This window comes from Triturus cristatus, chromosome 1_2 (assembly GCF_964204655.1).
Source record: "Triturus cristatus chromosome 1_2, aTriCri1.1, whole genome shotgun sequence".
NCBI lineage: Eukaryota > Metazoa > Chordata > Amphibia > Caudata > Salamandridae > Triturus > Triturus cristatus.
In genome coordinates this window covers 229,383,068-229,403,148 of record NC_140580.1, presented here as the reverse complement: position 1 = coordinate 229,403,148, position 20,081 = coordinate 229,383,068, and the positions used below count along the sequence as shown (strand labels likewise).

Below are 20,081 nucleotides of genomic sequence, written 5' to 3'. Positions count from 1 at the left end.
CCCTGTTAAGCTGTAATGCAAGGGCCGTCTGCTGCGACCCTATGGCCACCATTTGCTCCCGCCATGCGTGTTTTTCATTGGTACGATAGCTGATCTCGGCACCTTGAACGGTAGGCTTAAGGGCTTCCCACAAAATACATTGGGACATTGGAGTACGAGGAGATAGCTATGCGGAGCATATCCTGGTAATCCGGACACCGGAGGTACCAGTGAGACATGCGCCAGCGAAATGGGTTTGCAAGACCATGTGTGAAACTGCAGGGCAACCGGGGAGTGGTCAGAGAGCCCACGAGGGTGGTGAGTTACATCGGAGAAATGGTGGAGAAATATGCGACAGACTAAAATAATCTAATCTGGATTGTGACCCATGGACTGAAGATAGGTATGTGTATCCCTGCTCTGAGGGGTGATACTCACAACCCAGAATGGATACCAGAGAGTCCAATTTGGTGTGACTTAATACTGGCGGAGGGTCTGTACTGCATTGCCCATCTAGTGGCCCCATCGTTTCGTTCCAGTCACCCCCTAGAAGTGTCAAACGCTCGTGGAGGTCTCCCCAGGCACCTATGATCTGGTCTATGAAAGCTGTCCCTAACGGGGGGCCATATATACTGGCAATAGTAACCCGTTCGCCATGTAGCATGCACGTGGCAGATTCCTATCTGTCCCAGGGTCTATCTTATGAGTAATGTAGTGGAACTGGACCCTACGATGTATTAACATGGCCACACCCCCCCCCCCGGAGCCCCTGGTGAACCCTGTGTGATAACTCTGATGGAAACCAAACTGGCCTAGGCATTAGGCCTTGGTACCTAAAAGGTGGGTCTCCTGCAATAGGATATCAGCCCCATATCTTAGCTTGACGTAGGACAGTGCCCCGTTTCACTTTATTCTGGAGACCCCGAACATTCCATGAGACCACCGTAAGGTCCCCGAAAGGGGTTGCATCATTTGGAGCCATCATCCTATGCCGTAAGATGTGTAGCAACGAAGGTATCGATCTATGAAGCATGTCTGCATGTAACATATAAAACCAACTAATACTACATTCCCATAAAGTCCCTCCACCGACACTGCCATGAACTAGAAGCATCTGTCGCGGCATGAGGCACAGCAGGCCCCCAACAGGGGGACCACGATCCCCCATACCAAAAATACCCAATCCACCCAAAAAACATAATGAAACAAAAGGGGGGCGACCCAAACAGTCTGGCCTGGAAGTCTCATGGTCTAGCATCCACACCCACTCGGAGGAAAGTGCTTTCGGAGAGACATTAATAAACAACGATCAACGTCTACTTGCTGTTGGCAGTCAGCAGTGTGTCGAGCTGATCAGGGGGGCTGCTCTGGGCTCGTTGACAGTCTGTCTGATCCGGAGCCGTGTCGTCTCTTGGATTTGGTTTGTCGGGACCTGTTACATCGCGATCCACGTGAGGAGTCTGAGTCCTGTAATGACTGTGAGCCTGGCCGGAGTCGTGGGCGCTCCTCGGCCTAGGCAAAGACGGCCTCCTGGGTGTCGAAGAAGAACGACTTGGAGTTAAAAAGAACTCTTATTCTGGCTGGATATAAAAGCATGTATTGTAAGTTCATGTCACCCAGCTTATGTTTTGCAGCTGTGAAGGACTGGCGTTGTTGCTGGACCAAGCGTGTATAGTCCGGGAACACCATGATGGACCTAGAGTCGTGTTGAAAGCAGTCTGTGTGTCCTGGCATATTGCAAGATGGCATCCCGGTCAACGTAGTTCAGTATCTTGGCAATTACTGGTCTGGAATTTTCACCAGGGGGAGGTTTTGCTACATTGTTATGAGTATGAAATAGTCAACCAAGGGCAGGATACTGTAGCTTTCTGCACTGTGCAAAGTCTCCTGTCCCTATGTATTGCATTAGGGCTCTTTCGTCTACCATTTTTGTTAACATTTATTCTACTTGAACCTTTTACTGAATGGAGTAATTTTGCCTAAGATTTAATGGTTTTACTTTCAAGTCTTGTGTGTACACTTACCTTTTACTAAAATTTTCAGGCAGAGGAGCAAAAGATTGAAGTAACTTCTACTGGACGACCAAAACGTAGGAGTCGAAGAGTAGTAGATTATAGAGAACCTGAGGGTGATACCCCGGAGGAGCTGGAGAAGTTTATTAATCAACTCCTTTTGCAGCAGGAGGCAGAGCAAGAGAGGTAATTGGCTTATCATAGAAAATAGTATATTGTCTGTGATGGGAATCTTACCGGTGCGGTGCTTAGACGTTTTCGTAATTGTGTTTTTTTTTTTCCACTGAAAAAAACACTTTTTATAACAAACCATGGCAAAGGCCTACATGCATTGTACAGAGAAAGCAATCCTTATTTGGTAGCTACCTCTACTGCCGCTATTACCATAACATTAGGTTCGAGGCATGTGGGCTGCTGAATTCATATCTGTGCATAGATCGCCGCCTAGTGTTGGGTCCGGATGTTTGCACGTTGTAGTCTTCGAAGTATCCTTGGATAGGGGACTCCTCCCCTGGACTACAGTGCGCATGGGCATCCTCTCCATCCTCAGATTGTTTTTTTCCGCCATTGGGTTCGGATGTGCTATCTTAGCTCAAGTTAGGAAAATATTTTGTCGAGGCCAAAAGGCCTTTAGTTCGCGTCGGTACTGTTTATCGATCGGTTTTCGATACAACCTTGTTAGTTTACTAACTTTCAGCACCGACTTTTTTCGCATTTACCTGTTCATCGACTACTTCGACGATGGAATCGAGGACGCCATTCAAGAGGTGTCCGGTATGCAATGCGAAGTACCCACATATCGACGTCCATCCGGTGTGCAACAAATGCCTTTCGCCGGACCACGACGAATCGACATGCATGGCCTGTGCCCGGTTCCGTTCAAAAAAGACTCTACGGAATCGACGAGCGGCGAGACTCGAAGCGCAGCACGCGGCACCGGCCCCAGCAGACATCTTCAACGAGGCCGAAGACGTCGAAGAATTGGAAGTCTTACCCTCCAGTCCCGTTTCCGAACACGGATCCGGATCGGACGAAGTCGACGAATCACTCTTCCACAGAGGTGAAGACGACACCGAGGTAGGAGACGACGAGGAGGCCTTAGGGGCCGAAGAGAGTAGCTCCAATGATGAACAAGGCCTACCTGTTCACACCGAAGAAGGCCCAGTTCCACGGCCTATGGCTCCGGTCGAGGGATCGCCTTCGGGCCTTACCCGAGACCCATCCTGCAGTTCTTCGGCCCCGCCCTCGGGCCCGGCCTCGGACACCCAGCGGCAGCCATTACCGCTTAAACCAGCTGGTTTCCCTTCCATAAAACCGAAACCGAAAGCTGCTCCGGTTCCAACGAAACCGAAACCGAAAGTGGCGCTGGTCGGATCGAGGCCTTCGACGCCAGCGCGACGCGTCGACACCGACCGCACCAAGAGAGACTTCGGTGCCGAACTTGAAGCGGGCGACGTCGGAGTTGATAAACGGAAAAAGGCCTTCGGCGCCGACAAACCTACTCGGCTCCCGGCACCGACGCCACTGACACCGAGGGCTGCGCCGCCTGCTGCGCCTCGCATCGCTCTCTCGACGACACCAAAGCCTCACGCATCGAAGACGTCGACGGTCATCTCCGCACCTCGACTCGATGAAACACCGGCGCCGAAAAAGTCCACGGCCGCCTCTACGAACCTGGTCGGTGCCAAAGCCTCAAAGGCGCCCCAAGGACGACCTGGTGCGACACAAAGCAGCAAAACCAAGGCTGCCCTCCAGGACCCGTCGGGTTCCGGTCCGATCGAAGCTCCGGCAGCCTCTTCGGTGCCAGCCAACATTACCTTTGGCTTGCCTCCGTCAACAATCCCGAAAATGTTCCAACTCAGGACACGGGTCACCCAGACTACGATTACACCTGCTGAGACGTCTCCGTCACGTGTCATCGACGCCAACACTGGCAGGATGATTCTCCACGAGCGAAGGATAACTTCGGAACCACCGTTGGACCCTTTCAGGATCCCACTAAAAAGGAAGCTGCCTGTAGAATCAGAACCTCTCCTTTATGAACCTTTCCACTCATCCTACCAGGATCCACAACTATTCTCCCCCACATGTTCCGACACGGATGCGTTGGAGGACTACATGGATGACCAAGTCCCCTACCACGGAGACACAGACCCTGATGACCAGCAGGACCCTGATCACACTTGGGGCGACCCGGTAGACCCAGGTGCACCTCTCGATACACAGGACCCACAACTCTATGGGGCAAAAACATCTCCCACAGAGGATACTGCAGCCTTCAACGCTCTTATTGAACGTGCTGCCAATAACCATGGGGTGCAGCTTCACTCTGACACCGTCGAAGATGACTTTCTTATGGACACTTTCGCATCCTCAGAACGGCATGTAAAGACTCTGCCCATGTTGAAAGGAGTCCTCAAACCAGCCAAGGACATTTTCAAGGAACCCACCAGGGCACGAGTGATAAACCCCAGGATTGATAAGAAATACCGATCAGCACCTGGGGACCCTACTTACATCAGAGGACAATTACCACTAGACTCCATTGTCGTAGCGACTGCTCGCAAGAGGGCACACTCGCAAACGACAGGTGACGCTCCTCCCCCGGACAAAGAGTCCAAGGTGTTAGAGACCTCTGGCAAGAGAGTTGCCGCCCAAGCAGCCAACATATGGCGCATAGCCAACACTCAAGCGCTCCTTGCTCGCTATGATAGAGCGCACTATGACACACTCGAGCAAATATTCCAACATCTCCCTGACCAGTTCAAGGAAGGCGCAGAAATGCTCATCAGAGAAGGACAGCTACTCACGAATGCTTCCATCAAGTGTGCACTAGATGCTGCAGACACGGCTGCCAGGGCCATAAACACAAGCGTCATGCTGCGACGACATGCCTGGTTACGAATCTCAGGATTCAAGCCTGAGGTACAAAACAATATACTCAACCAGCCTGTCAACCCCGACTATCTATTCGGGCCAGAGGTTGACACCACCCTTGAAAAGATAAAGGACACGGACACTGCAAAGTCCATGGGCGCTCTCCAAACTCAGTCCTTTCGGAGCGGCTCCTTTCGTCGCCCCGGAAACAAGGGAGCAGGTAGAGGACAGGGGTCACAACAAACATATAACAAAGGCAATACACAGACCACCTACGATAAAAACACCCGGGGTGGATATCGTGGCTCCAGTACAAAGGGCAGAGGACGCGGCTACGGCAACACCAGGTCCTCCCCCAAGAACAAGCAGTGACGCCCTCTCCCTTCCTCCCGACCACATAACACCTGTCGGGGGAAGGCTACAAAGGTTCCTGTCCACGTGGAACTCCATCACCACGGACAGGTGGGTCAAAGATATTGTAAAATACGGTTACTGTCTAGAGTTAACCTCCACTCCACCCACAATACCACCAAGAAACCGTCCTATGTCCTCAGAGCACTTAACGCTCTTACAGAAAGAGGTGCAAAGTATGCTTCTAAAAGGCGCTATAGAGGTCGTACCCATCCACGAGCAGGGTACGGGGGTGTACTCCCTCTACTTCCTAATTCCAAAAAAGGACGGGTCACTCAGACCTATATTAGACCTGAGACCCCTGAACCAGTACATTCTTTCAGAGCACTTTCATATGCTCACTCTACAGCAAGTCCTTCCGCTTCTCAAGCAGGGAGACTTCCTAGCCACACTGGACCTCAAGGATGCGTATTTCCACATACCCATCCACCCCTCACACAAAAAATACCTCAGGTTCACTGTTCAGGGGCAGCACTATCAATTCAAAGTCCTTCCCTTCGGCGTGACAACAGCGCCCAGGGTTTTCACGAAGTGCCTAGCTACAGTGGCAGCACATCTACGGAGGCAGCATATACAAGTCTACCCCTACCTAGACGACTGGCTCGTTCAAGCGAAGTCAGCCCAGCAATGTGCCAGCCACATGTCCCGCACCATTCATCTCCTCCACAGTCTGGGATTCTCACTAAATTACCCAAAGTCCCATCTCCAGCCCGCACACGTACAACAGTACCTAGGTGCGACTATAGACACTCTGGCGGCCACAGCTCAGCCAAATTTAGTGAGGATCAACCGCATACAACTGCTGATCTCCAAGTTCAAACCCAATCACTCACTTCCAGCGCGAGTGTTTATGCAGTTGATAGGCATGATGGCCTCCTGCATCTTCATAGTCCCGCACGCGAGATTACACATGCGCCCGCTTCAGGAGTGCCTAGCACGTCAGTGGAATCAGGCTCAAGGACAATTGAAAGACCTAGTGTTGGTGAGCGGTCGGGCATACAACTCTCTGCATTGGTGGAATCCACAAAACCTTTGCAAGGGCCGACCATTCCAAGAGCCTGTCCCACAGATAGTACTGACAGCGGACGCGTCTCTCCAGGGATGGGGAGCTCATGTACTCCACTACACTGTGCAGGGCCTATGGACGACACAACAAAAGAAGATGCACATCAACCTTCTGGAACTGATGGCAATCTTCCTGGCCATGAAGGCATTCAAAGTACATCTATGCAACAAGGTCGTGTTGATCCGGACGGACAACATGACCGCAATGTACTACATACAGAAGCAGGGAGGAACACACTCTCCACAGTTGTCTCATCTGGCTCAGAGCATGTGGAAGTGGGCCTTTCAGAGGAACATGTTCCTCATGGCGGAACACCTCCCTGGCAAGGACAACCAGATGGCGGATCTGCTCAGCAGACACAGCCACCAGATGCACGAGTGGGAGCTACACCCATCGGTACTCCAACCGTACTTCCAGCAGTGGGGTCATCCAGAGATAGACCTATTCGCGACAAGCGAAAACGCAAAATGCCAAAGCTTCGCCGCCAGGTTCCCACATCCGCAGGGCAATGCGATATGGATGAACTGGTCCGGCAGATTTGCGTACGCTTTTCCCCCAGCGCCGTTGATACCGCTGGTGGCTCGCAAACTCAGACAACACTCCCTGACACTCGTCCTAGTTGCTCCAACGTGGGCACGCCAGCCGTGGTACACCACCTTCCTCGAACTTTCCGTGGTGCCGCATCAAAGGCTGCGGATCAAGCCCGCGCATTTGACGCAGAACCATGGAGAGATTCAGCACCCAGATCCGCAACAGCTGAACCTGGCGATCTGGCTCCTGAAGTCCTAGAGTTTGGCTATCTCAACCTGCCACCTGACTGTATGGACATCATCAAGGAGGCCAGGAGACCCACTACAAGGGCTTGCTATGCAGCCAAATGGAAAAGGTTCGTCATTTATTGCGGTAATAATGACATTAACCCACTGGACGCATCCATCCAAAACATCATCTGTTACCTCTTACACCTATACCGATGCAATCTGGCGTACACCTCTATACGTGTCCATTTGACCGCAATATCAGCCTATCTGCAAACCAGGCAGCACCTCTCACTATTCAGAGTGCCTGCCATCAAAGCATTCTTGGAGGGACTCAAACGAGTCATTCCACCAAGCCACCCACCGGCTCCAATGTGGAACCTCAACTTGGTCCTCACACGCCTGATGGGTCCACCCTTTGAACCTCTACACTCATGCGAGATTCAATTCCTTACCTGGAAAGTAGCCTTCCTGGTAGCGATTACTTCCTTAAGAAGAGTTAGTGAACTCCAGGCACTAACCGTTCAAGAGCCATTCATACAGGTTCACACCAACAGGGTCGTACTACGTACCAACCCCAAATTCATGCCCAAAGTAATATCGCAGTTCCACATGAATCAAACTATTGAACTGCCCGTTTTCTTCCAAAACCCACAAACTGTCGCAGAAAGGGCACTACATACACTAGATGTACGGAGGGCCCTCATGTACTACATCGACAGGACTAAACCCTTCAGGAAGACAAAACTGTTCGTTGCCTTTGCCCCGCACCACAAAGGTAACGCCATCTCCAAAGCAGCGATAGCCAGATGGATAGTTAAGTGTATTCAAATCTGTTATCAAAAGGCAAAACGCACATTAACTATTCCACCACGAGCCCACTCAACGCGCAAGTTGGGGGCTTCCATGGCTTTTCTAGGAAATATTCCCCTGCATGATATATGCAGAGCAGCCACTTGGTCCACTACACACACATTTACAAAACACTATTGTGTAGACGTGCAGTCAAAACTGCAGGCAGCTGTAGGACAGGCTGTTCTCAAAACACTTTTTCAGACCGCTGCAGCTGGCACTGGTAGCCGCCGCTAATAGAGGGCACTGCTATGTATTCTATGCACAGATATGAATTCAGCAGCCCACATGCCTCGAACTGAATATGCTACTTACCAGTATGCATCTGTTCTTGGCATGTAGGGCTGCTGACATTCATATCGCCCTCCCTCCTCCCCGGCGCCTGTAGCAGCTGCAGCTCTCAGAATTACTGTATAGCATGGTCATCACTTTCTGTATCTACTCCATCACTGCCACAATGGCGAAAAACAATCTGAGGATGGAGAGGATGCCCATGCGCACTGTAGTCCAGGGGAGGAGTCACCTATCCAAGGATACTTCGAAGACTCTTCCAGGACAACAACGTGCAAACATCCGGACCCAACACTAGGCGGCGATCTATGCACAGATATGAATGTCAGCAGCCCTACATGCCAAGAACAGATGCATACTGGTAAGTAGCATATTCATACCATCACTACTACCACGATTACCACCATAGCCAATAGGCCAGGCTTTAGTGAACTAATGCTTACAAACTCTGGTATATTTTTCTTAATATTTTTCTTCATTTTACTTCATACAATCCAATTTCACTAAGTTGTCTGAGGAGCTAACAGTAATTCCGTATAGATTACTTTTGGAGGAGACCATCACCTGAGCACAAGTTTTAGTCACACTCAAATACACTTGTCTGTCCATTCTACCAATAAAAATCATTTTCCTTCATGGGGTTCTGTTATTAAGGGGAGCAGCATTTCCGAACATTCTACTGTGTCCCCCAACTTACCTCTTCTAGACTTAGTTACACATCGGCTAAGGCCTACTCAACCAAGTCTATTTTTCCCACCGTGCCATTCTGGCTGTTCTCCTTTTAGCCGAAAGTCCCCAGAACCTACATGTGGAGTTTCATCTTGCAGTGTTTCCACTTTGGTGGGCCTTCCAACAGCTATGTTAGTAGTTTTGGGCGCATTCATACCAGTCATCATGGAGCCCCAACACATTGTCCCAAAATCAGTTATTGTCTGAAAATCCCATGGCGTGTGCAGAAAATTATCCTCCTTCCCTTCAGCATTTGGCGTCTGGTGACGATCTGCCTTGAGATATCATGGCTAGTCTTTGAGGGGTGAGATGTTCGGTGTATATAATGGAAGCATGATAACTTAAACCTGGAATTGGGGGATATTATTTTAATTTGGTCCCATGCTTTATCCCAGTCTGAGTCTATCCGCTCTTCTTGGAAATCTTCTGCACACTTGCTCTTTTGCCCTCCGTCACCTCACCCCCTCTTACCAATCCTGAACCTATCCTGCACATAGCAGGGTTAATACTTCTCTACTGCTGGTTAGTTCTAAAATCCTCTGTAGTACTGCATCCTCTGCAAGACCATTCCAGATGGTTCTTACTGAAGCAATTGCCTCACACCTACGTTTTCTTTCGCTTGTTAAAGCGTAATGAAGCAATTATTAATGTACAGAGCCCAGCCTGCTCACAGCCACCCTCCTGCCACTGACATCTCTGGTCTTTGCCGGCAATGGTTTGCGGGACCATATGGTGATCTCCATAGCAAACAGGGTCTCTCTTTAAAAGTTTTAACACAAGTGTGCCATGTTTCTGCCAACTGACAGACTGAGTACAGCATTTTTCGTGGGGTGCCTTTAACTCATAAAGAACTTAGATAGTGTATGTTCGACATATGATCCAGACAACTTCTTTTCTGATCCCAGGCCATTGTCAAACTATCCTACTACAAATCAGAGCTATGTTGCACCATAATATAAAAAGATGTCTGGCTGTCGCATGCCACTCCTTGGCCATGGTAATTTTAACATTAACTATCACTGCTGCATCTCCCTGCTCAGACAAACTCAATCAAAAGTCCATTTAAGTGGTAGAACATTATCATTGGAATCGGGCACATCGTGTTTTTGAGCACATATAACAGTAGGGCAAAAACATCACTATTACACTGAAATAGAACCCATTATGAAAAGCTATAACATCTTCCAGAACCCCACTTATTGGCTCAATGTAACCACTGCTCTCCTCACATTCATTGTGTATTGGTCTTGCGGGCACCAGGACACACAGATCCCTATATTGGTCTCTTCCAGCCCACTCTTATACCTGGCTTGTCTTTCCTCTGTCCAGCCCCACTTTCCCAATGGGAACAGTCGTGATTTGCTACAATTGGTATAAAACCCTAAAGCATTTCCAATCCCAGCAGTGTCTCTAAGAATTAGGGGACAGCTACCTCCGGCACCTTCAAGTATACAAGCGCATCATCACCATATAGTAAGAGAACATGCGTCACCCTGCCCACCACTATTCCCCACTGAAGCATCTGTGTGCAGTCTACCAGCCAAAGGCTCTATTGCTAGAGCAAATAGCGGGATTGATAACAAGAATCCCTGTTGTAGGAAGCTGGCTCTTTTATATAGTGGACCAAAATGAGGTACACTGTGTAAAGAGTCTAGGCAAACCCCAGTTGCCTGAAAGACTCACAAATGAATACTTGAATGCTCATTTGTGGTAGTGTGGGTGAGCAGACAGGCTTATCAGCTGGTAGTGCTAAACAGAATTGATTGCACACCCAAAGGCAGTAAGTGAGACCCACACTCAAAGAAATACGGCGCCAATTTATAGAAATAACACTTTATATATGAATTTAGATACCAAGATCATCGAAATCATTTTAGTACTTTGAGTTCTAAATTTGTATAAGTTTCAAAAGTTGACGGGGATTGGGGGGGGGGGGGGGGGGGGGATGAAAAATTTCCTAGTAACCATGACGGAAAGTTTCAATTCTATTAAGGACGCGGAGGCGAGGATTATGCTGTAACTTCCTTTATTCCTACAGCCAGCAGTATTCAACTCCAACAATAACAAAAACTAGCATTCCCAAGGTGCATGGGTAGTTCATAGTGTCCACCAATCAGCATGCCCCGTCATCCCCGAAGGCGTGTGCTTCCCGGGTCAACTCCTCTTTCGAGACTGCGCCCAGAATTAATGTCCAACTCGTCACTCGTTCTTGACTCCATCAGATCCTGAAAGAAAGAACCAGAGGCCCATGACTCTGTTCTCCAGTGCGAGATAAACAACCATTCAAAATCACAGAAGCAGGATGACAGAAGGCATGCTATCGAAACCATTAAAAAGAGAATACTTATACCATACGAGGCCTCGCTCACCCAAGGAAAGGCAAACTACTAAATCCATTGTCCGGGTGGGAACAGGAGGTCTCCAGAGCCCTGGGTGGGAATAATCCTCGCCTCCGCGTCCTTAATAGAATTGAAACTTTCCGTCATGGTTACTAGGAAATTTTTCATTCTATGGCAGGACCGGAGGCGAGGATTATGCTCATTCAAAGCTTATCCACCACCAGCGAGGCCATATCCATGACTCGCTTAAAGTAGAACCTCTTAAACATCGAATCCGATGACCAGTCTGCTGCGTTCAAGATATCCTCCAACCTGGCACCCAGGGAGAAGGCCTTTGACGCCATAGCGCCCCGCACAGAATGGGCTCCAAACTGCGAGACATTTATGCCCGCCTCTTGCATCACCCATCGGATCCAACGAGCTATCGTTGGTGGTGAGACAGCTTTGAAGGGCTTACGTAATGAAAGCAACAACTGCCGTTCGCCTGGAGGGCGAGTCTCTTCAGTCATGGACTCATATTCCTTAAGACACCTAACTACGCATAGTTTAGGGGAATGATCGAAAGCTGGATAAGAAATGATCCTAGAGTCCGACTTCGTCCTCCTGACAATGTGGAAGGTAACTCCTTGAGGTGTATACTCTACCTGAAATGTCCAGAGCTCTAACGTCTGAGACTCTGCGACATGAAACCAGGCATAAAAGCATCGCCAATTTTGCTGACAATTCCTTCCTGGACAGGTACCTATTGGCCTGCCAGGACTTGAACAGGCGAAGGACCTTGTTAACGTCCCAAAGAGAAGAATATCTGGGTTCTGGAGGGAGCGACAAGCGAATGCCTCTCAGCAACTTACAAACCATGGGATGCTCACCCACGGGATGACCCTGGACCGGCATATGCCCTGCCGAAATCGCCGAACGGTAAGAGTTAATCGTTCTATAGGCAAGGCCCTGCGACGCTAGTGACTCCAAGAAGTTTAGGATAGCTACCACTTCGCACTCCATGGGATCGTGGTCGTTCCGAACACACCAACCGACCCATCTAGCCCAGGCCGACTTATATCGTTTGTTGGTGCTGTCCGCCCATGCCGCTCCCAGCAGCCTCTGAGCGTCCTGCGATAAGCCGCCGACTCTCCAGCGATGCCTGAAATCCGCCATGCCACTAGGGGCATCCTCCCTTGCTGGAGAAGTGGATGGGGAAGACCTTGCGGATCCCTCAGAAGAAGAGGATCTCGGGGTAGTAGGATTGGAGAATCCCAAGAAAGTTCCAGAAGAACTGGAAACCACACTTGAGACCTCCAATATGGTGTAATCAAGACCACCCTTGTCCGCTGCCTGCGAACTTGAGTCGTAAGTCGCATGATCATTGCGAATGGGGGAAAGGCATAGCCCGCTCCTACGGACCAATCCTGCAGGAAGGCATCCGTGGCCGCTGCTAAAGGATCCGGTTTCCAACTGTAAAATTTCGGTAACTGGTGGTCCAACCTGGACGCAAACAGATCCACTGAAAACGGACCCCACGTGTTGAAAAGACGGCGAAAAACCGCTGGTTGATGTTGCCACAGGCTCATATCCGTCCAACTTCTGGAGCACCGGTCTGCCACCACATTGGCGACTCCCGGAAGGTACTCCGCTGACACCGAGATACTGTGGGACAGGCAAACATCCACAAATCCTTGGCCAGATCCGCCAACGCTTTGGACTTCATCCCTCCCAGGTGGTTGATATAACGCACCGCCGAGACGTTGTCCATTTTCAATAGGACATTGCACGAGACCTTGTCCTTGGTCCAACAGCGAATGGCAAAGGAGCTGGCCATCAACTCTAGGCAGTTGATGTGCAACCGGCTTTCTTCTACAGACCATTTTCCTCCTGTAGAGGATTCTCCGCAACGATCCCCCCAACCCAGCTTGCTGGCGTCGGACTCTATGACCAAATCGGGGTCGCAACCGAAAATGGCCCTGCCATTCCAGGCCTCCATATGGTCGAGCCACCATCTCATCTCCGTACGCACTTCTTCTGTAAGCGGAACTTGGTCCGAATACTGAAGCCCCCTGCGGAGGTGCGACGCCTTGAGACGCTGAAGAGCTCTGTAATGGAGCGGACCGGGACAAATCGCCTGAATCGACGAGGACAAGAGGCCTACCACCCTTGCAATCTGCCGAAGCGGAGGGGCGTGCTATTGTTCGCCTGAGTTCTCTGCGAATCTTGACAATCTTCCTGGGAGGGAGGCTTAGTGTCCGAGCCACCGAATCGATGGTGAACCCTAAGAAGGTCACTTGTCGTGAAGGAATCAGAAGGGACTTTTTGTCGTTGATGACAAACCCTAAGCTCTGCAATAACTCCGTAGTGTCGCGGAGACGACTGGACAACTGCTCTGGGCACTGCTCCAGCAACAGGATGTCGTCCAAATAAACGATGAGTCGCAAGCCCATCCGCCGCAACGTCTCCACCACCGGCTTGAGGACCTTCGTGAAGCACCACGGTGCTGATGATAGGCCGAAGGGGAGGGTCGCGAACTCGTAGACCTGATCTCTCCACATGAACTGAAGGAAACGGCGGTGGGGAGGGAACACCGGCACTGTCAGATACGCTTCCTTCAAGTCCAAGCGGACCATCCAGTCCCCAGGCTGCAGCAGATCGCGCAGTAGGTGGATCCCCTCCATTTTGAAATGGCGGTAAACCAGCCACTGGTTGAATTCCTTGAGGTTTATGACGGGGCGCTGTCCGCCGTCCGTCTTGTCCACCACAAAAATGTTGCTGAGGAAACCCCGCGGATGTAAAGGAGCAGGGGCTATCGCTCTTTTCCGCAAAAGATCCGCCACCTCCTTGTCTAAAAGAGCGGCTTTGTCCCGTGCGAAAAACAGCGGTCGGGGTCGAACATCCTGCACAGGAGTCCCATAAAACTCTACCTGAAAGCCCCGTACAGTCTGCAACACCCAGGCGTCTGAGGTAATAGTTCTCCAGTTGCTCTCAAAGAGCCAATCTGCCCCCCACCCCGAATTGTGACAGAGGAAAGGCACTCACCTGAACCGGCCAGCTGCTGACCTCGGCCCCTGCCTCCTCTGCCTCGGGAGCCCCGGCTGAACTGGAAGAACTCTTGACGTCCTGACTCTGCGGCCTTCTTTCCGCCTCTCTGCGGGCCTTGCGAGTAGAACTTGCTGGCCGAGCGGCCCCTGCCACGACCGGCGCTGACAAACACGCGGACGAAACACCTTCTTTATTGAAGTCTGTGCTCTATCCAAGGACGTGAAAGTAGAGACGAATTTCGTCAACTCCTTAATAAAAGGCTCGCAGAACAAACCCCCATTTGCCACTGCGCCCGCCTCCGAAGAGGCTAGGTCCCCCAGCTTGGGGTCCACTTTGAGTAGAAAGGACCTGCGCCTCTCAGAGAGGGCGCAATTTGCGTTTCCCAGGAAAACAACTGCTCTTTGAGCCCAATTAGAAATGCGTTCAGGGGACAAGGCAGACCCCGAAGATTTAGCTTCCTCCGCCAACTCCAAGATCTTCGTGAGGGGCCCAGTGAGGTCCAGGAGCTTGTCCTGGCAATTCTTCCAGGATCTGTCGATACCCTTTTTGGGGTCTCGAATATACTTCTGCAGAAAAGTCGCCATCTTCTGGTCGACCTCCGGAGTGATGGCCACCTTGCCCGGAAGGACCGGCCGGGGACACTCTGCCCTAAGGCAGGCTCTCACCTCCTTCTCCAAAGGTTTGCGAAGCCGACTGGCTACAAATGCTGTCACCCTAGGGGATGGAAGCCAAGTGGATGAACGGGGATGTACCAGATCCTCAGGGACCAACATATCCGCGGGTCCCTCGGGTTGCGCAGAACGGTCTAGTGGGGGAGCGCTAGAAAAACCTGCGGTAGACGGACCTGCTTCGTCCAGGGAGTCCTCCTCCGACTCCTCAACCTCGTCTGCAGTAAACTGCGACTCCTCTGGGGGCTCCGAGAACAAATCCTGTTCCAGACGCCGAGACTTAGCCAGAAACGCGGTTTTTAGACGCTCAAACGCCCCTGGGACGGGCCCTTTGGCCAGCTTCCGCTTCTCAGCACGTTGGGGCTGCTCGGACTGTAAAGCCTGGGCATATTTCATAATGCGGCGCTCAAAAGGCCCCATTGCCGCCTCTACCGCCCTATAGATGGACGTATCGACCGCCTCACAAAACTCGTCATCCAAAGGAATGACCTGGAGGGTCTCTTCTTCGGCGTACTCTGCCTCCATTGTGCAGTAGGCACTTGTGCCCTCCAACTACAAATCCCGTGGAACCGGGCTAGTAAGTGCGCGAAGTGCTATTTTGTGCCGCCCAGCGGCTGGTCAGAAGAGGGGGCCTGCCCCTTCCCACAGCAAGCGAGCTGGCAAGGACGCCGTCTGCCCGCAATCGCCTCACGGCAAAGGTCTGACCCTAAAGGGGGTGTCCTGCTGTGGTAATCAAAGCCACTGAGGCTAGCATTCAACATTCAACCAGGTACCCGGTGTCAAGGTCCCAGACTCTCCGCCGCAATAAACAAATGCCTAACGACCGCGGGCGCATTCAAACTCGCTGGTCCCGCTACCGGAAGTGCTCGACCAGCGAGACGACAAATGCACCCCCCAGCGTTGGCACCATGCGAGCGGGAAGAATGGGGCCGCGAGCGGAGCTCACCGAACGCTCCCGCGGCCCCCACAGTAACAATCACAATCGCGCCGCAGCGCCCGAGACAGCCGCCGACCGATCCGCAGCGCGTGTCTCCTCACCGCGTCCTCCACATCAAAGGCGGCGCGAGAAGAAACACACGGGCGCGAGACGGAGAAGCTCTCCTTTGCACGCTAAGACCGGCAAACCTACAGGCAGCGATCGTCAAGTATTAAACATGAAAGCTCCCTAAAAAGCAAACAACAATACAATAATCGTTGTGAGGGAAAGAAAATCAACTTAACTGCGTGGCAGCAGGAAAGAAAGAGGAGTTGACCCGGGAAGCACACGCCTTCGGGGATGACGGGGCATGCTGATTGGTGGACACTACGAACTACCCATGCACCTTGGGAATGCTAGTTTTTGTTATTGTTGGAGTTGAATACTGCTGGCTGTAGGAATAAAGGAAGTTGCAGCATAATCCTCGCCTCCGGTCCTGCCATAGAATTCAGTCTAGGTGATTGACCTTTGAGACAACCGTGCACGTAGGAACACCATTGGTACACTTATTTTCAGGCTATGGGGCTCGGGTGCAGTTGTGCCTTTTTGCGTCTGGTTTGGTGTTGGAGTCACTTGCGGTTGGAGGAGGCCTGCAGAAAGAGGCTGTGCCCAAAAGTCCAGTCTGGCCACACCCAAGGTTGGGTTAGGCTCTTGTGGGTCTCAGGATCCTGTGGGTACAGTCATCTCCCTCGGATTCTTGCTGTGGGTCGCGGGTGCAAAGGCACTTTGAGGTGTCTGGCTGGGGTTGGTCGTAGGTGCACTCTTGGTTTCTGCTGAAAAGGGGCAGAAAAGACAGCTGGGCCACTCACGATATGGATCTCACTGTCCCTGAAGTCCCTCAACGTGCAGGTTGGTTTTCCTCTGCGTTGGTGTCCGAACTGGACACAACAAGCATTTGGCTGCTGCAAGGAGTCAGGTACCCCAGGTATTGGTACTGCCCAGCTCTGGTCTGTCCTGGCATTCCCCACACTTGGAGGGAGGATGAATCTAACCTGTAGGAGCACAGGGACCTCTTCCTGGTCCTCCGCAATGTCTGTAGTCATGGTGCCAGATGGGCCCAGGGCAAGGGGAAGTAATTTCCACTGTCTGGGGAAGCCTTGGGTCACATATAGGCGGCAGAGACATTTGAAGCCTCCTGCCTTGATTTGCTGATTTACTAGCCTTCCTAGAGGGCAAATTATAAACACCTCCCACCAGAGCAGGCGGCGTTTCTGACCTCAGAGCATTGCTTTTACCTCCTAGGGGGTCAAACTAATTTGTGGTGGCAGGTTAGAATAGTCATCCAGCACACTAAAGGGCTAGTAAGGTTCAAGGGGTACCTCCTATTTCGTGTGGGTGTATTAATACAAGGTTTTTGATACCAAACACCACTGGTTTTGATTAAGGCATTATGTAGCTGGGAAACTCCTTTTGGCCAGTACATTAAATGGCTTCCCTGTTCACTTGTACTGTCAGTAATTGAACTGGCCAGCTCAGGAGCATATCTGCTCTTGCAGATATGTCCTCACATGTAATAGAATGCACCCTGCCTTAGGGCTGTAAGGCCTGCTGTAAGGGTGACTCACAAATATTACATGCAGTGAAAGGGGACATAGCATACAGGGTTTTCAGGTTTTAGAGCCCATTGTCACACAGCATGCAGTGGCAGACTGAGGTTGGTGCTGGGTCACTCAGTGGCACAAGATATGCTGCAGATCATAGGGACCTTCTTTAGTACCGAAGCCCTAGGTACCAGCGGTACCACTTAGTAATGACTCAGAGGTGCTAAAGGCCTGGCCAATTGCGGATCAATTGACCAGTTGCATTGTTTTGTGGGAATAACACTGTCACTGAGGACTTGGTAAGAACCCAGTGCAGTTAAGTCAGTTGTGTCAAATACCAGGCAAAAAGTGTGTGGGTGGGGGGGGAGGGGGGGGGGGGGGACTACTGCAGCAAAAGCCCAGTTTCCTACACCTCTCGGTTGCCTCTCTGCTGCTTTCAAGGATAGGTCTCCTGTACGTGCTCTGACTGTGAGATGTAAATAATTTAACTCTGCCTTTATATCTGGGGCCAAGTCCCTTAGTTATTAAGGTGTCCCACAGATTTGCCACTTCACCATATCGAATACACACTCCAAATGTAGGGAGACGACCGCCTAATCCTCATCTGACATAGCTACTGTTTGAATCGCCTGTATCAGTCTATGTATATTCAAATTTGCACTCTGTCCAGGGATAAATCCTGCCTGGATGTCTACGATCAGAGACGTTATAACTCCAAGTGGTCGGTTTGCTAACACCTCAATATTTTTACATCTGTGTTCAGCATAGACAAAGCGCCTATATAAAGGCAACAAGTTATAAATTTTCTCTCCTTTTGAATCAAAATTGTAGCTGCCTCTTCAACGGATGGGGTAAATGTCCCACCTCCCTCGCTTTGTGGAATACCTCCAACAACCTTTTCTGTATCAGTGAGGGCATTAAGTGGTAGAAATCACAGGATATCATCCGCACCAGGTGGCTCATTTTTCAGCATACCCTCTTGGGCTGGTTTCACTTCCTCCAGCTCAAGAGGAGCCACAGGAGAGGTTTGTCTTGTAAATTATGTCTGCAGCGTAAAATCCAGTGGATTTTGCCTAGTTCTCATTGATCGCATCCCTCACAACGATATTGCAACCACTGTTCATGCAGTTTCAGGGTTTAATGGCTGCTCCCTCTTGAGCAGCCATGCTAAGTCACCCCTGACTGGAAACCGCCGCTGCCTATTTCTTTTATTTGTTCAGGTGTAACCAGCTATCGTTCACCTGTCCACTGCAGCACATCACACATTTGGTGATCGTCCTCATCTTTAAGTACATTTGAGGGCCTGGTTGGGAGTTTGTATTGGATCTACTGCCACACCTTCACAAAACCATGGCTCTGGTCATGGCTACCTATGTACCTGGTCTCGTATCCTCGGGAGTAGGGATGTGAGGTTGGTATCCAATCACCAGTCCAACACTCAAAGTCTCCTGTCTGTATTAGTGTAGCCATCAGATAGAGGGCTATCATCGTCACGTGGTCTGGAAAGAAGGTGCCATCATCATTAGGGCTGTTTGTATTGACCAGACAGACCTTTATGCAATCTAGACGCCTCCGCCACTAGATACCACCCTTGGTAGTCTGTTTTCTTAGTGTGACATTGAAAGTGTCCCTGCCACATTCAAATGATCATGACCTGTTTAATTTGACTAAATCGCAACCAATAGGTGGCCCTCCATTTTTTTTTTTAAGTAGCTAATTTGTTTACCTCTTGTTTTTAGCAGGTGCTAGTCCTGCAATATTGCTATCTGCACCTCCTTAGATAACAAACCAGTCTTAACGTCTAGCCGTAGATTCCCTACCTTTGAATTCCCCAGGCGTCAGGCTGGATCTGTAAGATTTTTTGTCGAGCAATACCCTTGTGCGCCGGTAGGTGGCATCCGTCGGCTCTGCGTGACATCGGCATAGTCTCGACCATTGTGATGTCCACGTTGCCTATATAGGCATCACCTTGGTGTGCTAATGTCAGTTCTTTTCTTTCTGCATCTGCCAGCTGAGATTCGTGGAGAGCTACCCTCTCCCTTTTGACAGGCTTTTTCGGACTTTTTCGTCTAACATTTTTTAGGGTGTAGGTTTCCTAGACCCGTCAACAAAGACTTCTGGATTCAAGCCATGCAGCGCCTGCCACTGCCATGTCAGTGACAGATCCACACTTAGTTTGTCTTTGGTGCCTGGAGCACAACCACGACTCGCTGTCGCGCTCAGACTGCCGGGCATGGCTCTGAAAGCTTTGAGGGAGCGGTCCGTAAAGCTGCTTGCAGGCAGTCTCTTGGCACCGCGTTGTTTGCCCCGGAGGTCTCAATCATGGTCCCTGTTGAGAGGAAGGTCCGGGCATCGCTCCGGGAGCCATAAGTCTTTGTCCTCCCACTCGAAGGTACTAAGCTTAAGCACAAGAAGTCTCGCTCTTTCTTTCTGTCTTTTTTTCTCCCTCTCCCTCTCCCTCTCCCTCTCCCTCTCCCTCTCCCTCTCCCTCTCCCCTCTCCCCTCTCCCTCTCCCTCTCCCTCTCCCTCTCCCTCTCCCTCTCCCCTCTCCCCTC

General features: G+C 50.8%; 1 protein-coding gene across 1 annotated transcript in view; it reads left to right on the top strand.

Moving 5' to 3' along the window:
* Positions 1-20,081, top strand: part of HELLS (helicase, lymphoid specific) — a 372,397-nt gene that overhangs the window by 197,318 nt on the left and 154,998 nt on the right. Inside the window, exon 14 of the mRNA XM_085603527.1 lies at positions 2,023-2,177. Coding sequence (XP_085459653.1) covers positions 2,023-2,177 — 155 coding nt within the window. The remainder of the gene's footprint in view (positions 1-2,022; positions 2,178-20,081) is intronic.